Genomic DNA, 22,087 nt, shown 5'->3' on the forward strand with positions numbered 1-22,087 from the left:
ATTATTTATTTAAAAAAAAAAAAAAAAAAAAAAAAACACACACACACTCAGTCTCCTTAACATGTTCCATTCAGTCTGTCCATAATTTCCACCGTTTCCATTTCTGAATGCATATGAAACAGCACCCTCCCACCCCCCGATTCATGCTACCCTGTCCCCGTCCCACCCCCTTCTCAGCTGGAACAAGAGCACCATGGGAGAAAAAAAAAAAAAAAAAAAAAAAAAAAAAAAAAGTCCTCAAACTCAGACAGAATACTGTAGCTGAAAGGTGAGATGTGCCCACGCCTCCTCCACACCTCCCTCCGTCTCCTCCTCTCAGAGGAAGAGAAAGAGTAGGACGCTCCTCCTGTGGGCGACGCGGTGGAGGGCACAGCCCCCCTCCTCTTCTTAGTCGTCGTCCTCCCTCCCTCGCTCGCTCCGTAGTCAAGTAAAAGCAGCTCGTTCAGGGCGGCTGAACGTTTTGCATGATTTTTTTTTTCATTAATATTTTGTTGTCTGTATGACTTCCCGAAATGACAGGAAGCTGATAAGTCGTCAGTTGAAGATGGGGTTGTGAGTGTGTGTAAGAGTATATGCGAATGTAAGTGCATGAGTCTGTGTGTTTTCTCTCTGACGATGGTGGTTTCTTGGTCTTGTGTCTTGCAGCAGATGCAGGGAAGGCTACTCATATTCCAGAAACTGCTTATGATAAAACAACAGATACCTGTGGGAAGGTAAAAACACACATCAGTCCAGGTTGGAATAAGTAGGGGTGTAATTTTTTCAAAAACTATTGATTTCAAATTAAGGGGGGTTCAAAAGCATGTACAGTCTACAATGACAGTGGTTTTCCACATGTACAGTACAGCAATATATTGTGGTATACTTTAGGGATTTATAATGGCAGATTCCTGCCAAGACACAGCCCTACATATGACAGGGTGTTCTCTAGGAGAAGGACTGAGAACTACTGTTCTGAACAAACTTATGAAGAAAGGTGACCCACTGTAATCTCCCCTTTCTGTTTGGGCGTCTTCTTCTTAAAAAGGACAGGGTGACAAGTTGCAGGTTCAATTAAATTGAGCCACGGTCACCTCTGTTTGCGCATCATAGCAGCTGACTGCCCTAAATATCATATTGTGTAGGTGGAGTTTCGAAAATTTGAATATGGCAGGAGTTTGGTGAGGCCTGAGGCGTGTTTGTTGTATGGTGTGTGTGTGTGTGTGTGTGTGTGTGTGTGTTAGTAGCCCTCACCCTTCACTGTCCAGCACATCTTTAATGCTGGCTTTAGTGATAATGGCGTCGTCACATTTAAACCACTGGTCCCTGTGCTGGCGGATGAAGCTGGTGTAATGGCCGCTCTCCAGAGTGCCTTGGTGATTCACCACTGCAAACAAGGAGTACCTATACACACACACACATTATGATGACAATTTAGCCAACTGTTATGTTTTAGAATAGGAAAAAGTAAAATTGAACATTAATTTTAGTAGAAATCAAACAAGAGTTATATTCAACTATAGATCTTAAATCTACACAAAACTGCCCGAACAGTCAATGCTGTATGAAAAGGAAGGTGGCATAAAAAATAAAAAAAAGCCACCACTAGGTGGCAGTAAGTGATTACTGAATTAGAGAAAACGCTTAACAACTTTCAAAAACAAATGTGAGCAAACATTTCTAGAACACATTTGTCAGAATTTGATAGATAACCCATTTTTACAATGAAAACTGTGTGGAACTCACTTGTTGTCGTTGTTTAACACATCTACTGTCTGCTGATACTGGCCGTTCATTCTGCTCTCTTTACTGAAAAAGACAAAGGTAGGGGAAACGAAGAGTGTGTCAGTATTTCAACTTGTAAGAGTAAAAAGTGAACATTAACCGCTAAGTTGTCGATCTAGTGCACGTTTTCAGAAGGGCACTTTCTTGCAGCTCTGACATACTGTGAACACCTGATGAGACGAAAGGGACTTAATTCTCCCTCACACACCTTGAAGCCATGAAGGGAGTCATGTCGAGCTCCAGGGGAAAGGAGACGTAGGTAGTGATCTTCCGCCGCAGCTTTGCTGAGTGTTCAAACCTCTGCGTGTGGGAGAGTGAAGGGAAGACAGGATGAGTGAGAGGATCAGACATGACTCCCAGCTGCGTGGCTTCAACTGGGTTCTCTCGGTTGCTGTGACTGGCCGACTCACTTTAAGATGGAAACACGCTACAATGGGCAGCTTCTTCATTGTCAGCTGCTTTGTGGATTCCTGGTAACTATGGCAACCGCCGCATTTGATTTTGGCACTGCTTCCGAGATGCTCAGGGCGAGTAAACCTGGGGAAGAAGACAGGGGGTGAGGCAGGGAGCCCATCACCACGGCAACTCTTTCTGATGCTCGACCACGGAACCGTGGGGCACCGCACCTCCGAAGGCAGTCTGTGAGTGTCGTAGACCCAGTCAGGTGACTCTCGCCGTTGACAGTCGTTCCATCGCTGCCTGGGCTCAGGGGCCAGAACGGTGTGGACGACCCCGGCAAGTCCAGACTTATGTCCCAGAAAGGGTCTATCGTTGTGGAAACGCCGCTGCCGGGAAAGAAGTGTTCCCATTAGCGTTCCCCCGAAACAAACCTCAACTTGTTGCCAGACTAGCGTTGGGATGTTAGTCATGCTGCAGTTCTGACTTCAGCCAGCAGGTGGAGTAAAGAGGAAAATAATTGACAATGAAATATATACAAATGAAGCTAGTTTAGTTTGTATATATTTGGTTCTCAGTTAGTCAATATTCACACTCACACACACACACACACATACAACCAATCAATCCTAATCATGTATGTGTCTAGGACAGTGGTAGCCTAGTAGGTAAGGAAGTGGAATCCCATGGAAGGTTGCCTTTTCGAATCCCAATCTGCCAAGGTGCCACTGAGCAAGGTACGGTCCCCACGCACTGCACCCTGGGCACCTTTCATGGCTGCCCACTGCTCACTAAGGGTGATGGGTTGAAATGCAGAGGACACATTTCATTGTGTCACCATGTGCTGTGCTGCAGTGTTTCACAATGACAATCACATCTCATTACATCACTTTCACTTCACTTTCTTTTTCTGATTATTAAAAGACTCAAACCTGTAAAATAACAAGTGAGATCATATTTGAGTCTCCCAAACATACCAATGACAGCATTTCAACCTCTTGGCTTTTATCATCCAGGGCGGTAGTAGCCTAGTGAGTAACTCCCTCACATATGAACCACAAGACCATAAAGGTCACAGGTATAGTTGTTTTTTGACGGCCCGTCTTAATTTTAGTTTTAGTCTAGTCTTGGCATCCAGCAGTCATGTATTAGTCACATCCAGACTAATTTTGGTCTAGTCAAGTTTCAGTTCCCCCGTTACTGTATCAGCCTCAATCACAGTCTCAGGTAAGTGAAAGTGAAGTGATTGTCATTGTGATACACAGCACAGCACATGGTGACACAACGAAAAGTTGTCCTCTGCTTTTAACAGTCACCTTTAGTGAGCAGTGGGCAGCCATGACAGGCGCCTGGGAGCAATGTGTGGGGACGGTGCTTTGCTCAGTGGCACCCGAATCGGAATTTGATCCGGCAACCTCCTGATTACGGGGCCGCTTCCTTAAGCGCTAGGCCACCGTGGGCCCAAGCGGGACGCAAACTTGTAATCTGAAGGATTGCCGGTTCAAATCCTGGACCGGCAAGGTGCCACTGAGGTCCCCTTGATCAATGTACCGTCCCCACGCGCTGCACCCTGGGCACCTTTCATGGCTGCCCACTGCTGACTGTTAAATAGAGGGGACACTTTTCGGTGGATCACAATGACAATCACTTTCATAGCCTCCATGAGTAGATAATGTATGACCATGTTGACATGGTGGCGTCTGCTCTGCACATGAAGGGGGAGGAAAAAGAAAACATCCAGACAGACCTCGGGGACAGAAGCATCTATAATTAACCACACAGATACAAGCAGACATCCACTAGCAGCAAAATACCGAGTTCACAAAAAGGACAAAACAGTTTAAAGACGGAGAAAGACCCACACACACACACACAAACAGGTCAACACACTTACTGGCAGACTTGGCATGTGACGTCTGACTGCAGCCCGCCTGTGAAGATTTGGTCGATGATGCAGTTGCAGTGGTTGGGATTGTTGGCCTTCTTTCCATTATCATCGCCTGTAAGCACACGCACACACGCACACATTCACTGAGTCAGCAAACTGGAGAGTGTCTGTCAGTGTTTTCTGGCCTGCCAAGGTTTCCTCTTGCTTTATATATATATAAAATAAAAAATAAAAAAAAAAGAATCCTTTGTTCCAGAGCAAACATCAGTTGAAACACAATGAACACTCACCTGAGCATTACGAGAAAAGCTGTGTGTGTGTCTTACCCTTGCAGTGGCGGTGCAGGACATCCAGTGCCGCGATGAGAAACTCGTGGGCGTCTTGCTGCTCGTACCCGGCCAGGTGACGTGCGTGAGTCCAGACCAGATGCAGCAGACGGAAGGGAATGTGAGGAGACCGGTGGCCGGAATAAAACTGGAGGGGGGTGACAAGCAGTGGTTTCCAAACGTTTCCGCCACTTTCGTGGAGCTTTTGAACCCCCCCACCCCCCGCCGTTTAAAAACGCCGCGTGCATCTTTCCATTTTAAACACTCTACTATAATTCGTACTGAGATGCAACTCTTTATAAAACCAATTGTTGTTCTTAGTACATCAAGTACTAAGTGCTTAAACACATGAAATCTAATTAATGCAGGAAATCAAAGTTTGTGTACACACATACACACATGCATACAGTGTACAGCAATTGAGGTGTGTGTGTCTGGGTGTGTTACCTCCTGAAACAGCTGGGACATCTCACACACCAGACAGGAGTTTGATTGCATCTCGCACTTGTGTCTGTCTGACAAGAAGAAGTCTCGCAAGAGAGGTGTGTGTGTGAGCGCCTGTACGATACAGTTCATGAAACACGTGTTGCCCAAGTTTATCAAGCCCCGCAAACCTGCAAATGAAAACACACACAATCTCAGACAAATGAGGTTGTTTTACATGCACATTTACAGTTTGTCTGCAGCGCCGAAAACGCACAAACACACACACACACACACACATCACTCTCAGCTGATAAGACGGGTTATTAACTCCCAGCCTGCAGATTTATTTCCCGCACCGACTTATGAAGGCGAGAAGTAACACACGCCTCCTCCCATACGTCAAGTCTGCCATTCACCCGTGAATCTTGCCCGTTACCATGGGAACGCAGCATGCGAGAGAACGCGTCGGTACCCTCTGACACGCTCCGGCAGGGTGCGCTTGGGGGTTTCCTTCTCGCGCCGCAAAAGAAACAGCAGGCAGTGATGTACCAAACCATGCCCTTCCTTCTAAAGGACAAGTCTCACACACACACACACACACACACACTCCCCTGCTCACCTATTGTGCAGTTGGAGGTGATTTTCCTGCGTTTGGGATTGTGTCGTAACAACTCCAGCTCTCGTTTGGTGGGTTCCCACGTTGAGAACTTCTCTCCAACACCTGAGAGCGGGAAAGGATGGGGGGGTGAGGTCAGAGGTCACCTGACCTAACACAAACAACTTTAACGTACAGGATGAGAGTTTCTGGATGAGCTTCATCAAAATAACCAGCCCTTGACTCCTCAGCAGACTCACTGCACCCTTCACAGAAACAGCGTCCAAACTAGTGTTGTTTTTATGACTAAATATGTTCGTCAACTACAACTATAGTCCAAACCCTCCCACCAAGTGAACATTGGTGGACTGTACACACACCTGGTGTGTTCAACAAGCCTTTAATACTAAAGACTACAAAGAATCAAAAATCTTCCAGTTATAAATGTTTTAAGCATCATGACAGACACTCCTTTGATGATAACCTGCCGTCATTGGTTAAAACACTATATAGAATGTACGGTGAAATATACCTGGGGCAGTGGTGGCCTAGCGGTTAAGGAAGCGGCCCCGTAATCAGAAGGTTGCCGGTTCGAATCCTGATACGCCAAGGTACCACTGAGGTGCCACTGAGCAAAGCACCGTCCCCACACACTGCTCCCCGGGCGCCTGTCATGGCTGCCCACTGCTCACTCAGGGTGATGGGTTAAATGCAGAGGACAAATTTCACTGTGTGCACCGTGTGCTGTGCTGCTGTGTATCACAAGTGACAATCACTTCACTTTCACTTCACTTTCACCTGCGTATCTAGACCCTGATTTGCAAGACACCTCAGAAGTGGAGAAAGAACCTTCTCTGGTTCTGCTGAATGTGGATCGCAGCTCAGCAGACATGCATTTTTTTTTTTTTTTTTTTTTTTAAACTCAATTTTCTAAGCACACAAAATATATAACCCATCCAATTGGAGGGCAGGACAGAACAGTTGGAAAATTTACGGAATATCGGCATGACCCAGACAAGGTCATGCATGGCGTGTGAACATGTGGGGAACAGAACCTTGCAATTTCCAGGCTTTCCGCTGCTCCTCTTTGGCGATCTGCTCCATGTCTTTATCGTAAATGTAGTCCTGACACACGAAGCAGTAAATGCCGCCGTACAGTAGATCTATCGCTGCAGAGACAGAATCAGAAATGGATTTCAAATCAATCTCACAAACTCCAGATTAAGGTTCATTGCAGACAAGGGTGTCGTTAAAGTATTTACGTTTGATCCCACATCACCAAGAGCTCTCATCCATCTCTGCATTGAAAATCTCCCGTGGCAACTATACCTATGCTCAGTTGCCGTGACAACCTATTTATAACCATACAGAAACCAAAACGGAAAGGAAAGCTCGAGGAGTTCATGAAATAAACTGCCATTTGACAGAACGTAAATATAAGTACACCTGTGACCATGCAAATTTTTTAACATGCTTACACTGTGCATGCACGCACACACACACACACACACCTGCTAGGTTGCGGTGTGTTCTTTCACCAAGGTGTGTGTGTGTGTGTGTGTACTTTTTCCCATGTGACCAATAGACACAGATGAAACAGAACAGACAGCCCTGGACACCGTAACCATGGCACCAGGGGAGGAAGAAGAGAAGAAAAGAGGCTAAAGGAGTGAAGGAGGGGGGTGGGGATGGAGGAAGTGGGACTCATGTGGAGAGATTAGAAGGTGAATTCAGGGGTCAAAGGTCACAGTTCTGAATTTAAGTCCACATTCAAGTGTGTGTATCCCAAGTTGTGTCTCTTGGTTTTTGTGCATGTGTGTGTTACCTAGGTTGTGTCTTTTGGTTTTTGTGTGTGTGTGTTACCTAGGTTGTGTCTCTTGGTTTTGGCGTGCTCGTGGATGTGTTTCTTGGCGAAGCAGCCGAAGAAGACGCAGTAGAGGCAGGAATGGAGCCGGTTCAGATGAGCACCGCACATGTGACAGATACACGACTTGGCCTGGAGAAAACACAGAACATGTTACCACCACCACACACACCAAGAAACCACAATACCCACAGAATTTCATCCCCGCGTGATGCGGCAGCGACAGTAAACCTGCCACCCGGGCCACGAACCACCGACAACACTGTATGAATGAACTGACACGACCTTCTCAGGCCTCTTGGTGATTCTAGTGAAAACCAGGCTGGATCCACAGAACCTACTTTGGAGTCACGGTCCTTTAAAAGGATGCAATGTACCATTTATTCTGTTGAAAAGCGGAGCCTGTGTGTGTAATTAAATAAACCACAACACTGTAAAACGAAGAGCCACAAACCGGCTTATTAATTTTCCACGTCAAACTCGGAACCTCAGCAAGTCCACAGTAGGGTCTGCAGGGACACTGCGACCAGGACGAACTGGGTCACAACCAAACAGACATTCCTGGGGAGGAACTTGATATGGTTCGTTGGAAGAGTGTGTGTGTGTGTGTGTGTGTGTGTATATAAATGCACTTCACAGCTACGTGAGCAGCTGCCAGCAGAACAGATCTCAATGGACAGAGCGACAATCCAACGGGAAGCCAAAGCGGCATTCTGTTTCTTCTGTTGAAAAGAATGGGCCTGGCCATACACTCACAGACACTCTTAGTAATTTCCTCTTACAGCCGAGGCCCCATGGTGAAGCAGACGTCTGTGCGATGGCAACACAGGAAGTGTCTGGGACGCGATACTACCCACAATGCACCTCAAAAACAGGCAACTTTCTGGATCAGTCTTCAGCTGGGAGGCTGTTTAATTCATTACAATAAACGACTGTGTGTGTATGTGTGTGTGTGTGTGTGTATAGAGTGCAGACAGAAGCAGAACCAGAATACAGTTCTAACGTCGGCCAGCAGGGGGAGACCGAGAGGAACATGTTAACCGGTTGCAGATCAGCTACAGCTGCCCGATCTTAAGCGAGCGACAGTGTGTGTGAATGACAGTGCATGTGTGTGTGAGAATCTCACTGGTCACCACACCCTGGCTCGGCCCTGTACTGCATTTTCACCGATGCACAGTATAATAACTGGTTCGAGGGCAAAATGGAATAACAGCAACCGTGCCTGAACGATTCTGCACGTTTTATTTCCATTTTATTGGAAAGCTCCTCGTGACTCCCATTTTAAAATGGATGCTGGGGTTGTACACCGCTTCTACGCAACATCTGAGTGAAACGCTTCCTGGGATATCTGACTGGAAACACAACATGATGCATCAGAGTATGGAGAACACGTCTGGGCGCTCCCTCTGGACGTTTCAAGGTCAGAGACGGACGGATGGACAGACAGACTGTACTGATGACCCTGCAGAGGTCCCACCATGATGCTGCTTACACTCAGCCTCTGAACACCCACTGCAGAGACACAGAGGAAACCTTCTGTGTGTGTGTGTGTGTGTGAGTGTGTGTGAGTGTGTGTGGTCTGAATGAAACAGGCCACAACAGTGTTGCAGTGCTTCACCTTCAACTGGAGGGGAGAGAGAGAAGGAGAGGTAAATGAAAGGAGGAGGAGGAGGCGGAAATCCATTCCCTCTTTCAACGTTGGGCGTGTGTGTGTGTGTGTGTGATCCTTTGCTCCATTCTCTCATGTCAGCACTCCTTCCTGACGCAGTTACCCTCGGATTTACATCTGATTAGGTCCTGTATTGATCAGACGATGCCTCGTACATTCCTCCCGACCTTAATCCCTCTCCGGGGAGGCGTGAGTGTCAGAACTGCACCAGTGCATCATGCTGCACCACCTGGGCACCCAGAATCGCAGTGCATGGTGGGCCGTATGCAAATGCATATCCATATGTCGGGACCTGGTCCGTCTCCATGGTGACAGTCTCTCTCTAGCTCTCACACATACATAAACAAGTCTCGGCATTATTATGAGCAACATAGTAAAATGCCAAAAAAATAAAATAAAATAGCATTTGTACTAATGTACTGCAAGTACATTGTATTATTAATAAACAAGGAACATGGTGGTTGTATTTTAATATAATCAACCCCACTCACCCACCTCACTATCCATTAGCACAAAATCAGGGTCACGTAGGACTGGGTGATATGGGTGATAAAAATACGACCACGATATACTTTCCCCACATCAAACGATTCAATTTTTAAACACATTTTTTAAAGACACCAGAGAAAATAAACAGTTTGATAGCATTTAAAAGCATGACTTTCGTTGCCCTCGCCAGCTTTACGCAGTGAATCCGATCACGTGATACTGCATGCGATGCTTCTAAATTCCAGCGCCTCAGCAGCCACGCGTCTATTGTAAAGTAAAGACACACACAAAAGATGCTAATGTCTACTGTTTTATCGTGCTCATGAAAAATGCCCAAAGCTGATCTCTCTTCGATCGATGTGGAGGAAGCAGACCCGTAGTCGAGAAGGTTGTCGTTTCAAATCCTGAAGTGCTGAGGTGCCACTGAGCAAGGCATCGTCCCCACACACTGCTCCCCGGGCACCTGTCATGGCTGCCCACTGCTCACCAAGGGTGATGGTTAAAAGCAGAGGACACATTCCGTTGTCACCCTGTGCCGTGCTGCCGTGTTCCCCAATGACGATCACCCAGCCACCAAGGGTCACGGCTGCTAGTCAATTTCAGTTTACCAACTCACCTGGTGTACAGGAAATCAGGGAATATAGAGGAAACTTGTGCCAATACAAGGAGAGCACATACACGAAGCTGGAGATTCCAGATTCAAACTCACGACCTTGGAGGTCCAAAGTCGCTACTCCGCTGCCCTTGAAAAGCGGTCTGTATGACGCAGAGTGTCACAAGTTCAACAGCCATTGGCCCAAAATGTCAACTGGGACTAAAACAGCGTTTTACTCTGAAGCCCTGTTCAGTAGAGGTGTGAATCTTCACTGGTCTCATGATTCGATTCCATTATGATCACCATGTTGAGATATTCAATTTGATGCATCTCATAACTTTTAAATTCAACAAATTTCTACCGAAATCCCGACAAACGTTCAGCAGTGGAGAGCGAATGGCAGTGAAATGCCAATCAAATACAGCAATTCATTTCGAATATCCGTGTGGACGGGGACGAACTCCTACTTCTTCACAGCATCGATGCAGAGTTGTCCACGCCTGCATTACGAGATTAAACAGCCCTACTGTTCAGACGTCGAAATCCCACCATGTGAGGTAGGACCAATTTCATGGCGGGTGTGCGCCACTGGTTCTATTACTGTGGGTGGATGGAGATGGTTGCCGTTCGGATGAAAGCCTATTGGTCGCTCAGGGATAAAAGATCCAATAATCCACACACACCACCGCTCACACACAAAACACACGGCGGCCCAAAGTGAAGCCTGTCGCCTGAAAACACCCACTGCATTTTTTATCAGCTCTGCCTGTTGGGATTTCAGAGTGGAGCTCAGGGACGAAGAGCACAGGTCCACCATGATCTTCTGCCTGAACACGTCACACAAAAAGCCAGACATCGACCCAGACAGCAATCAAACAGCCCAACACTGATACACACACACACCAAAACAAAGACTTGGTAGACGCTCAAATTCAATATCAGCATGAATCCAGGACTAATAATAAATATTTTTGTACACATATTCACACACTAGGCGTGTTCCTCAACTTTCCACTAGTAAGAAACTAATCATTAGAGAACAAATTGCACACACCCCCCCCATCCCCTCACGCGAACATACAAACACTAATTCATCTGGTCTTCTGGTGCACATCAGAAGCCTGTGTAACACTCCTCCCATACATATATACACACACACACACACACACACACACACACACACACACACAGTTGAACTGCTTAAACAAGCCCCTTCATGAATATATTCCGCTCACATCACTGACTTTCCAGTCGTACACACATAAATTATGAATGCATGTAGCACTGGGTCCCACGCACACAGCATTACATTCTACATATCTTTACCCACACACACACACACACACACACACACACACACACACACAGTTCTTTACCCTTCAAACCTAATGCACATGCACACACAGTGAGGTGAAAACTATCACAGCAGCTGCACGCACACACACACCGCCTCCTGAGAACACAATACGTATGCTGTGTATCGGGTTAAATAATGGATGGATGACATACATGTACGGGGGAAGGGCAAAACTAAGGAAGATGCAGGGAAAGGACAGAGAAACGCGAGGGTTCCATTCACGCTTCCGTTACTGAGGAAATTCTCATTTCCTGGAAGCGGCATGAATGCTTTCACCTACTCAAGGTCTGAGTCAAAATACAGGTGTGTGTGTGTGTGTGTGTATGTGTGTGTGTGTGAGTGAGTGAGTGAGTGAGTGAGTGAGTGAGTGAGTGAGTGAGTGAGTGAGAGAGAGTTCTAGACTGCTGTCATTACAGAAGTGTGATGTGAAAAGAATCATATGAAGGAATGTGGTTTAACCATGCCATCACGCAGCACTAGAGCACAATCCACTGGTCAGTACAACACAGACTGAAGTACATTTAATATATAATACATATTATTACAAATTATGCTTCAAATGACTTATCAGCTTCGTACAATTTGTCAGATGTTTGGCCTCACTGTGCCTGAATAAAAATCCACACATACACACACACACACACAACAAGGTAAATGGCTGCATGATGACCATCTCGGATTCAACGTACATGAATGGCAAGGATGGTGCAGGGATATGAGGCAGCGGACGACAGCACACGGGTACGATGTACAATCACTACGGCGGAATCATCCTGTAACCCGTATAACGTGTGAATAACGACATTACGAGGGCAAAAAGCTAAGATGCTTCTAATATTTAATAGCTTCTCATCTCACCCTACTGCACAACTTTTGTTCTGTAATGGGGCAACGACAACTTTAGGGACGTTGAAGTTTGAATAGTAAAAATTATTATAGATATTACTGACGTTACCAAGTTAAAGGCTCAGCATTTGACATTGTCTTGTGGTCACGGGAACGCGGCATGCGAGAGGACAGCAGCTCCAGTGAAGAAGATACTGGTGCCGTCAAACGGTCCAGTAGGGCTCTCAGAGTGGAGACTGACCAGACACCTGCTTCAATGAAGCCAGGAGGTCAGCACAACCTTCAGACGACCCAATTAACGTCAGCCACTGGAGTGGAGAGAAGGCGCCAGCCAGGCAAATTTTCGCAATAGTCATTATGCCCCATGGGTCCTATTCATGATTAATGAAACGATAAATATTCTCATCTCATCGCGGCTAATAAATTACCAAACTGCCTTCTGAGAGCTCACAGGTACGTCTGACCGTTTTTTTTTTGTTTTGTTTTTTAACCCTTGGTTGGGTTCAGTTAGAGAGAAAAAAAAAAAAAAGTTTTCAAATCAGTTCCAAATTGTACAGTCCCAGACCAAAGAACCTGTATGGAGCTGAAATGTGATACATGAGAACAACTTGGTCATCAAGAACCATGGTTAGGGTCCTCTGGTTTCCTCCCGCCACCCAAAGGCACATACACTAGGTGGACTGACTGGTGCGTGTGTGTGTGTGTGTGTGTGTGTGTGTGTGTGTGTGTGTGTGTGTGTGTGTGTGTGTGTGTGGGTTGGTAACCAGGGTGGGCGCCGACAGCCGTGACCCTGAATAAGAAACCCAGACTAGGTGGAGGTTGTAGGAGCCTAGCGAACCAGAAGAGCAGATAGTCAGATAAATGCGGTAAATGATTCAATTCAGTTACACTGTTTTGTATCGGTCCAGTTTTGCACGTCACACAACACCCAACAAGACATTATGAACAGAAATCACCTTTCAATCACGATCATAAACCTAGAGCACGTTACAGTAATTATGCATGTTATCTGAGGTCAGGTTCCAACACTTCACTTAAAACTGCAGAGAAAGAGAACAAAGAAACAAGAAAGGGGACCAGAATTGAAGGACAGAGGGGAGAAAGGACAAGATTGACAGATTGAGAGCAGGTGGGAGGGAGAGAAGGGGAGAGATGAAGGTCAGCCGAGGGAAATGACAAGATTTCATTCTGAGAAACGAATCCGTATTGCCACGAGACAATACGTTCGACAATATTTTTGATATAATTATTTGCGCTGAGCCCACTTTACTGTTTTGGAGAAAGATGTTCTTGTGTGGACGAGGCCTAGCAGTTAAGGAAGCGCCCCGTAATCAGAAGGTTGCCGGTTCGAATCCTGATCCGACAAGATGCCACTGAGCAAAGCACCGTCCCCAAACACTGCTCCCCGGGCGCCTGTCATGGCTGCCCACTGCTCACCAAGGGTGATGGGTTAAATGCAGAGGACACATTTCACTGTGTGCACCGTGTGCTGTGCATGCTGTGTTTCACATGTGACAATCACTACACTTTTACTTTACTCATAACTAATTTGTTGCTGCTCAATGGTAGTGAAGCATTTGAGACCACGAAGGAACCCGGCCTACACGCACCACCACGGATGCACACGCAAGCATGCAAAGGTGAGCAGAGACAGAAACACACAGATGGACAAGAGCAGACATATTCAAAAGCGACACCCACTTAGATCGATACACACGAGCTCTCCCATTTCAGCTTTATGGGCAAAAAAATATATATTTAAAAAAAAAAACTCTTCTCATTCAGAAGTTCCTAACAGGTGTGAGACAGCTGCTGATGGGCGAGAACTGACACACACACACACTCACCAGTTGATGTGCAAAAAAAAAAATTAAAAAATCTCACACAGATGTGGCCCAGCCGCTACCAGTCTCAAAAATGAAGGGCTGGGTGGTACCGATCGATTCTTTCTCTCCATCCAGGTTGCCTCCTAGTCACTGCTGTAGTCAGGTGTTGGCCTAATGGATCATTACGCTCCCCATTTCACCAAGTAATTAGGCGATTACTGGCCAGGCCCAGTCACGTGCGTCGTCTGCCGTTTCCACCAATTACCTTGACAGAACTTCACTCTCTGCCCCGGCAGGGTTCTACGGGCCCCTTTAATCTGTTTCGAAGGCTCGCACACACAGAAAAAAAAAAAAAAAAAACACACCACAGTTCTCTGTTGACCCACGTTCCGTTATGAATCATTATAACACACACACACAGACACACTTCCGGGAACTAGAATCCACAAGCCCCTGTGGGAGCCATGTCAGGACGCGCTGCCTCTGTTGGATCATTTGGTTTCTATGTAGGCGATCGCTCACGCAAGAGGATGCATGATTTTCCAGCACAAAACATTCCCTTCGATAATGGAAAGGTGACTTTAAAAATGCACTCGAAAGTAAATGATCCATAAACGGGCTATAGATGATTACCAATTTTCTCTTATTAACATCACCATGCTCCAGGGCAACTTCATAAACAATATGACCTAGGTTGGGGACTTTTGAGCATTTAAGACTCACCAAAGTCAGATTTCTTGAGTGGAAGATTGGTCTGGTATCACAGATATCTTAATTTCTGAACACAGGATGATACACGACCCTGCACTCAGTATTGCCAGACTGGACTAACTCATGTTACGTAGCAGTGGTGGTTCAACCAAACTGTTTTGGTTTTCGATAAATGATCTGGGTGATAAGCTTTGGGCATTTTTCACAATCACAATAAAAAGATTCATAAAGATGGAGACTAACAGCGCAGCAGTTTCAGATCTTTCTTGTGATCATGACTCATTTCGGGGGGTCCGAAATGAGTCTGCAGCTGGACACAGATCCCCAAAATGTGCAAATATTAAGATTGATTCAATCACAATTAACCCATTGCAAGATTAATTCAATCAACAACTAACAGCCATGGTGTTCAATGAAGTTAATAACCTTCTGAAGAGACATTTACCTAAAAGTTCTCTCAACCAGTAATAAGGACTAATCATGAAGGAAGCAGGATAAGCAGTGTTGACTGCAATAAAACCTTCAGTTCAGGTGGTTCCCCAGGAACAGGATTGCAAAGTGTAAAGTATAGTGATTGTCACATGTGATACACAGCAGCACAGCACACGGTGCACACAGTGAAATTTGTCCTCTGCATTTAACCAATCACCCTGAGTGAGCAGTGGGCAGCCATGACAGGTGCCCGGGGAGATCGGGATTTGAACCGGCAACCTTCTGATTACGGGGGCGCTTCGTTAACCGCTAGGCCAACACTGTATCCGCCACAGTATAAAGACCGAGGCCCAAAAGACAAGACGGACCATGAGGTCCCATGCAAACCTGAATTCCTACAACTCGCCACACAAACAAAGCTGTTACCTGGCACCTTCACTCAGCCGTCTTAAGAGTGCATAAAAATCTCAGCTCAGTGCTGTAACCTGGAGACACCTCTCTCTCACACACACACACACACACACACACACACACTCTATTAGACCAGAGCCCAGGCCAGGCGGAGACGTACAGGCATCTACAGCTAATGTCTGCTGATTGAACTGGTCCTGGACACTGATAACAGTTCACCAACTCGCTCTGCATTATTTATGTGAGACATCAGCTATAAGGACTACAGGCTAATTTACACCAAACTGTTTACGAGGTGTTTTTTCAGGCAGACATCTGTCAGATTGAATTTCACCAGAATCAATGCAGTAGTTTACAGCGGGGGTAAAGTAAAGAGTGTATTGAGTCCACAAAATTAGCTTTGTAGCTGGTAAGTGAGATATTCAAGGTAGGAGAAAATGCAAACGCACTGATTTCACTTTCGACCAGATTCCACTGATGTGAACAGCGTCTGTAGGGACAACGGGGAAAAAAAATAACCGCTGGCAGGTTCCAAAATATTATAAGACGCAATCTGAAGAAATGTCCGACAGGGACAGCTTCCTAAATTTTGACCGAGCCTGATTCTCTTGCCACCAATATATAAAGCAGTAGTTACAGGGACACTACCCCTGGAGACTCTTGCACAGGGGTTTGTACTTGTGACTTCGTGGTCTCCTGGTTCTAGGTGACTGCGTTGCCCACTAGGCTCCTACCACCCTTTGTGCAATGAGTCTGCAAACTGTCTCCACTGACACCAGACCGGTCAAAACGTCAGCTGTTGTCACATGAAACAACCTTGGATGTGTTGTTTGTTATTACATTTTCAGAACGGTTGGAGCCGTCTGAATTCACCTGCTGCACAAAAGGTCATTTATTCACTAATGTGAACTACTAGAGAGTGAAGGAAAGTTTAGGGTAACAATCAGTATATCGTGTCTGGGGACCTGTGGGTGCGCTTTAATAAAGGACAACAATTAGGGGCGTGTATATTTGGAGGTTACTATATTAAATATAAAGGATTGAATGTGTTAGGAATGGTGTTATCGTTGTCTGGGGAGCCCTATACCCATGTTAATTATGCTTTGGGAACAGGATCTCTGTGTTAAATGCAACTAGAGAATCGTGTCCACTGCAATTCATCTCCATGGGACACGTATCGCTTTGACTACAACTGAGGGACAATCTCTCAATTTCAGTATCTATCCAAATGACATGAGAGGCAGCTCAATGTGTATATTCATTATTAATTGACTTCAAATTGCCCAGGGAACCCAAAGATCAGTGTTAATCACATTTAAGAAAAGGTGAAGATGTTAATTGGTTAAAAAAAATCTCTGCATCAATTATGTATGGGGAACCATGCCTCTAATTTAATTACAATGAGAAACGTATGGGTGTTACCAACGTCCAGGGAAACGGAAGCTCTGTGTTGATAATGGAGTGGTATATTGGTGTTATAATGACAATTATAATGTCAATATCTCTGTGTTCAATACATCCAGAGCATCTAAATTATTTTCACCAATTGGATAAGCCAATTAGTGGCCTAAAATAAATATGAATGTTTACGTTAAAAGAGGTACATGAAGGAAAAAGTACATTTTTTTAATATAATGCAAGGGACATAATATAATGTATCCACTGGAGGGTTGATAGAATGTGTGAAAGCCATGCATTGTAATTGCTCATAAGAAATAAAAAAGCATTTGGGTATATCTCTATACTCAAGAGACTGACTGCAACGAGAATGTTCATAACCACAATGGAATTATCGATAAATCACATGGGGTAACTGCCAAATTCATTAAAGAAAAGCAGAAAAAAAAGAGGGTTAATTATGCCTAAACGATCAGAACATGCATGTTAATTAGGATTAAGAAACCAAAACCCTAGGTTAATAATGTCTAGGGAACTGAACCACTGTGTTAATTATGCCCAGGGAAGCATATTTAAGAAAGCAGAGAGGGTGTGTTAATTACTTCTAAGGGATCTGGATCTGTGTTAATTAGGCTACGCCTACAAAACTGCATCTGTGTAATGAGAGTAGCAAAGTGAAGAAAAGTACATTTTGAGAATGGTGTGTGTGTGTGTGTGTGTTCATTATCGCTGACAGCTAAATCAGTGTGTAAACCGTGACTGGTATTAATGAAGCTCACCCAAATAAGCAGCATGATGTACACAGCAAATCAGGGAGAAAGAATCGGAGTTCATTAATGAAAACGTAGTAAACCTGAAAATGTTTGTTGTGGAACATTAATAGTATTAGTACTAGTTAATATTATGTGAGTAATATACATACACACACACACACACACACACACACACACACACACAAAAACATACAATCCCAAAAACATACAATGGGTTAAATGCAGAGGACAAATTTCACTGTGTGCACTGTGTGCTGTGCATCACATGTGACAATCACTTCACTTTTTTTTTTTTTTTGGGAAACAGTCCCCATTATCTACCTTAACAGCAAAACGCTGATTTGGAGACACAAATGTTCAATTTTTGCCTTGTTTGCTTTTTTTTTTCCCCATAGTTTACATTTACAGCATTTATCAGACGCCCTTATCCAGAGCGACTTACAATCAGTAGTTACAGGGACAGTCCCCCCCTGGAGCAACTTAGGGTTAAGTGTCTTGCTCAGGGACACAATGGTAGTAAGTGGGATTTGAACCTGGGTCTTCTGGTTCATAGGCGAGTGTGTTACCCACTAGGCTACTACCACCACATAGTTCTGTCTCTTCATTTTTGTTCTACAGTGTAACAATAATGGAATAATCCATTATAATAGTAGGAGTTTTTACTGGTAATGTAATTTTACATACACACCACACTAAATATTATTGCATAGAGTAATATAGTATAGGGCTGGGAAATTATGCAATTTTAATACAATTCCAATAACCAGATGTACCACGGCTTGTTTCACGTGTGACGTAGTAAATGACTATCACGACCATCAAGTAGAACTTCTAACGTTAATGTTAAACAGACAGTTCGCTCCCGCGCCAATCCAATGGACGCGTGATTTTCCCTCTTGGTGTCGTGTTAGGATGATCCGTTGGTATTGATCTGCTACGATCAACTTATAACAACAAAATTCAACTTTGACTGTGGTGTCCGCCGAGGCTTTGCAGCGCATTGCTGCAGAAAACAATGGGATTCGTTCGGTCTGCGACTGGCTTAACAACGGAGAGAAGCCAACCCGCGATGATGAGTGAAAGGCCGCGGGATTTCAGAGACATTTATTGGAGATGGAGGCAGGCGACGTGTTTCAAAGAAAAACTTTAACCTTCGTTGGGAATTCCTCGTATTAAAAAGGAAATTTTAAGATATCAAGACATATAAAAATCCAATTATGAGCTTATCTCTGGTTTATTCAGGTTTCAGTACTGAAAACTGGCAGTATCTGGGAGAAAAACATGAGAAGATATCATTTTTGCTATATCGCCCAGGGGAAATGGTGCGTCAAGGAAGAAGACATTCAGATCCTTATATTTTAGCACCAAAGTGACGCTATTCTATTCTTTTAATTGCAGTCTGTCCGTCTGCAATTCTCAAGAAGGTAGATGGGTAGGTGGATTCTGGTTAAAGAAACAGATTGACAATAATGCATATCATCTGCATATATTATCTTGTGTATTTACAGGTTTTACAAGGCCAATACGCTTCCGCCACTTATAATGAGTTATAATGAGATTTGGACCTAGATCTAGATAATACAGCATTAGGCTAAGTAACAAAATCAAAAGTTTATGGCCATTTAAGATTATTCTCCCAACAAAATGTGTGCTTGCGAGCTCAGTTGCGTTAAACCGCTTCTTTACAGCTTGGCTATTTTCCCAGAAAACGTACAGCGTCCGCCATTTAATATCTTCTGCCTTTGATTAAGAGCGAGAATGAGCTGAGGGCGGCGTGGCCGTGCATCTCATCCATCGCCTCTCCCGAGACATCGCTGTTATGCAAGCGCGGCTGTTAGTCAGGAAAAAACGGACTGGCCGAGGGTCCCGCGAATCGCGCTCGAATCCAGGAATCTTGACGAGTCTCGGACAAGCGATTGCGGAAACAAGGCCGCGAGAGCGGACCAGAATCCATGACTTCCGGGCCTGCTGGTTTCTGCGACGTGCTCTATGGGCTTCACAGAAGAGCACAAACGCAAGGTCACCAATCCTTTAAGCAGCGTGTGTGTGTGTGTGTGTGTGTGTTATAAGCCCTTAGCTGCTGCTGTAGCCACTTACAGCAACATGTGGTCACTGCCCAAACCTACGGATTCAAAAGCACACTTCACCTGTGCTGGGTGTAACGGGGGGGGGGGGAGAGAAGAGGAGGAAGGATGGAGGGGGGAGGGGTGAGAGAGAACCACGTCTTCAGTCGCAGCGTAAGAGGAGATTCGGACTCACCAGCGCCGTCCATCCCGCATCGTTCGGAAGCACCTAGCCCATCAACAACGAAATAAAAATGCAGGACATGTTTAAGATGAGCGCCGACACATCATGACAAACCAGACAAAGTGCATCATGTTCTCGCAACGCGGTTAAAACGGCTACGTGTACAGAACACGGGTCACTTCAGGTAAACATGCAAATCTGGTCAAACGTGGTCGTCGGGGACACTCGCGGGCGCGACTGCACACACGGATTATGTCATAAGGAGGGGGGAGTGGGGAGGGGTGGAATAAATTAGTGCAGATGGCCAAACAAAGTGAAGCGTGCGGAGCGGACCCTCTCGCCCACGCCGGCTGAATGAAACGGGCGGGGTGGTGTGTGAGTGTGTGTGTGTGTGTGTGCGCGCCTGTCCCACCCCCCTGCCCACCAAAACAATGAGCGCCGGCTGGCGGGCCGGGCTGACTGCTGCTCGGGAAAACCTGATCCAGGTGCCGCGCACAATGGCGGACCCGGCCGCGACCCGGAGCGTCAGGCCCTCCGTTCCTCACTGTTCGGCGTGTGTGTGTGTGTGTGTGTGTGTGTTTTTCTTCCCCTGGATCTCAGCTGCCAAATGCCTCCTGGGCTAAAAACGGGGGTCGGTGTTACGGGGCCCTTGGCTGGGTTCCGTGCCCTAGAACCCCTCGACGGAACCCCTCGGGCGTGACGTGAGTGGAAGGGTCCCCCTGACTCTGGATCCTGTGCTCATACCCTGAGTCGCTCCGACCTCTCTCAACACGCGTTCTCGCTACCGTCCAACGCTGAAGCGGAAAGGCCGCCGCAGTGACAGCACTTCTGGCTCTTTTTTTAGGGGGGCTGGGGGGGGGGCGGGAGTGGGGACTACGGGCGGGGGGTCTCTCGGTTCTCGTGCTTCACACAGTGTGGGGCGTCGCTGCAGTTACTCCCGGTTCGCTCCAGTTTTCTTTACCTTCCGTCTCCTGGTCTCAGCGGTGCCGCTCCATACAAAGCACTGATAAATGACCCGCAGGTTCTGCTTCCAGTTGTCCACTTTATAGCCGTTCACATGAGCGCAGCCGGCCGGACTCATGACACCTCTGTGGGTTAAAGGATGAAACGTGTCCGGGAGGCGTTAGCCAGCTAGCGCGCTAGCTGCTCTGGACGCTTTCACACTCGGAACGGAACCGCCGCCGCAAAGACCGCCGAGATAACTCCGACATCTGCTCCGCGTGGTCCCTCACGCCTCGCCTTCCCCCGCTCCGGACCTCGATGTCCCCGCTTCCGTCCAAAAACGTGGCCACGGCACCAGCCCGGACTAGCGCTAGCTAGCATCCACTTCCACTCTGCTGGCTTCTTTTTTTTTTAATGGTCGGCTCTGGGCATCACACATTTCGGCAGCACACCGTGAGCTCCGCAGGTCCCGCCCACAGCGGACGGCGATTGGCGGCCGAACGAAGGTCTCGTCGGCGATTGGCCGGCGTTCGCGGCGCTTCCCGTTCGCGCACGGCCGGGGTGCGTGGACGGCGATTGGCTGCAGAACGTGCCCCTTTCGCGCGTGGGCGTCCCTGCCGGCCACGAGACGGCCAATTAGCACGAAGGAGCGATTCCCACCGCCAAAGAAGGCGTGGGTTTGGGGAGGAAGAACGTCGAGGCGCCGCGCTCTTCCGCCTTTAAATAAAGTCGCCAAACCTCCGAGACGTCGCGGGTTCGAGTTTATTTGTTGGAGTTTCCCTACGCAAAAAAAAGTTGTTTAATAAACGCGTTGTTTGTACTTCGTGCGGTGGGTAAAATGCACAGAAACGCGCACGGCGCAAATCGTGTTAATTCCAAATTAATACTACGCAAAAATAATGTCACTTTATTTCTAACGAGGCTTTGGTTCATGTTCGGTTTTTGCTTTTGGTTTATGAAATTGAATTATGGTTGAAGCACTTTAGACTTCATTTAAAGCAACGGAAGGATCAGAGCGCCACCTAGCGTTTTAATGGGGACGTGCCATCAGAATCACGTTTCGGCATAGAATTATGGTGTCTCTCGAGCAATAAATTATAAAATGAATACAATAAATTATTACAACGTGATA

The 22,087-nt window shown here is 46.2% G+C and overlaps 1 protein-coding gene across 2 annotated transcripts; it reads right to left on the bottom strand.

The window, feature by feature from the left end:
* Positions 1-242: 242 nt before the first annotated feature.
* Positions 243-21,358, bottom strand: LOC114794846 (ubiquitin carboxyl-terminal hydrolase 22). 2 transcript variants are annotated; one of them, XM_028987665.1, is made up of 14 exons: positions 20,975-21,358; positions 20,026-20,058; positions 7,259-7,391; positions 6,451-6,564; positions 5,420-5,521; positions 4,822-4,988; positions 4,375-4,522; positions 4,055-4,160; positions 2,391-2,549; positions 2,175-2,301; positions 1,973-2,064; positions 1,726-1,788; positions 1,234-1,383; positions 243-703 (listed from the first exon to the last, which is right to left on the bottom strand). In XM_028987665.1, the coding sequence occupies exons 1-14, from the start codon at positions 21,092-21,094 to the stop codon at positions 661-663; spliced, it is 1,557 nt and encodes a 518-aa protein (XP_028843498.1). In that variant the 5' UTR covers positions 21,095-21,358; the 3' UTR covers positions 243-660. The 2 variants fall into 2 exon arrangements, with proteins under 2 accessions (XP_028843498.1, XP_028843499.1); XM_028987666.1 differs by lacking the exon at positions 20,026-20,058.
* Between the last annotated feature and the right edge of the window lie 729 nt (positions 21,359-22,087).

This window comes from Denticeps clupeoides, chromosome 7, assembly GCF_900700375.1.
Source record: "Denticeps clupeoides chromosome 7, fDenClu1.1, whole genome shotgun sequence".
Classification (NCBI taxonomy): Eukaryota; Metazoa; Chordata; class Actinopteri; order Clupeiformes; family Denticipitidae; genus Denticeps; species Denticeps clupeoides.

Bases quoted from the DNA above. Each gene is read 5' to 3' on its own strand.
- LOC114794846 (XM_028987665.1), bottom strand. From the start codon at position 21,094: ATGAGTCCGGCCGGCTGCGCTCATGTGAACGGCTATAAAGTGGACAAC. The intron at 5,522-6,450 runs GTTCTGTTCCCC...TCCCGCTCTCAG, and splicing joins GAAAGCCTGGAAATTGCAAG to GTGTTGGAGAGAAGTTCTCA. The intron at 2,302-2,390 runs GTGCGGTGCCCC...CTTCTTCCCCAG, and splicing joins CTCACAGACTGCCTTCGGAG to GTTTACTCGCCCTGAGCATC.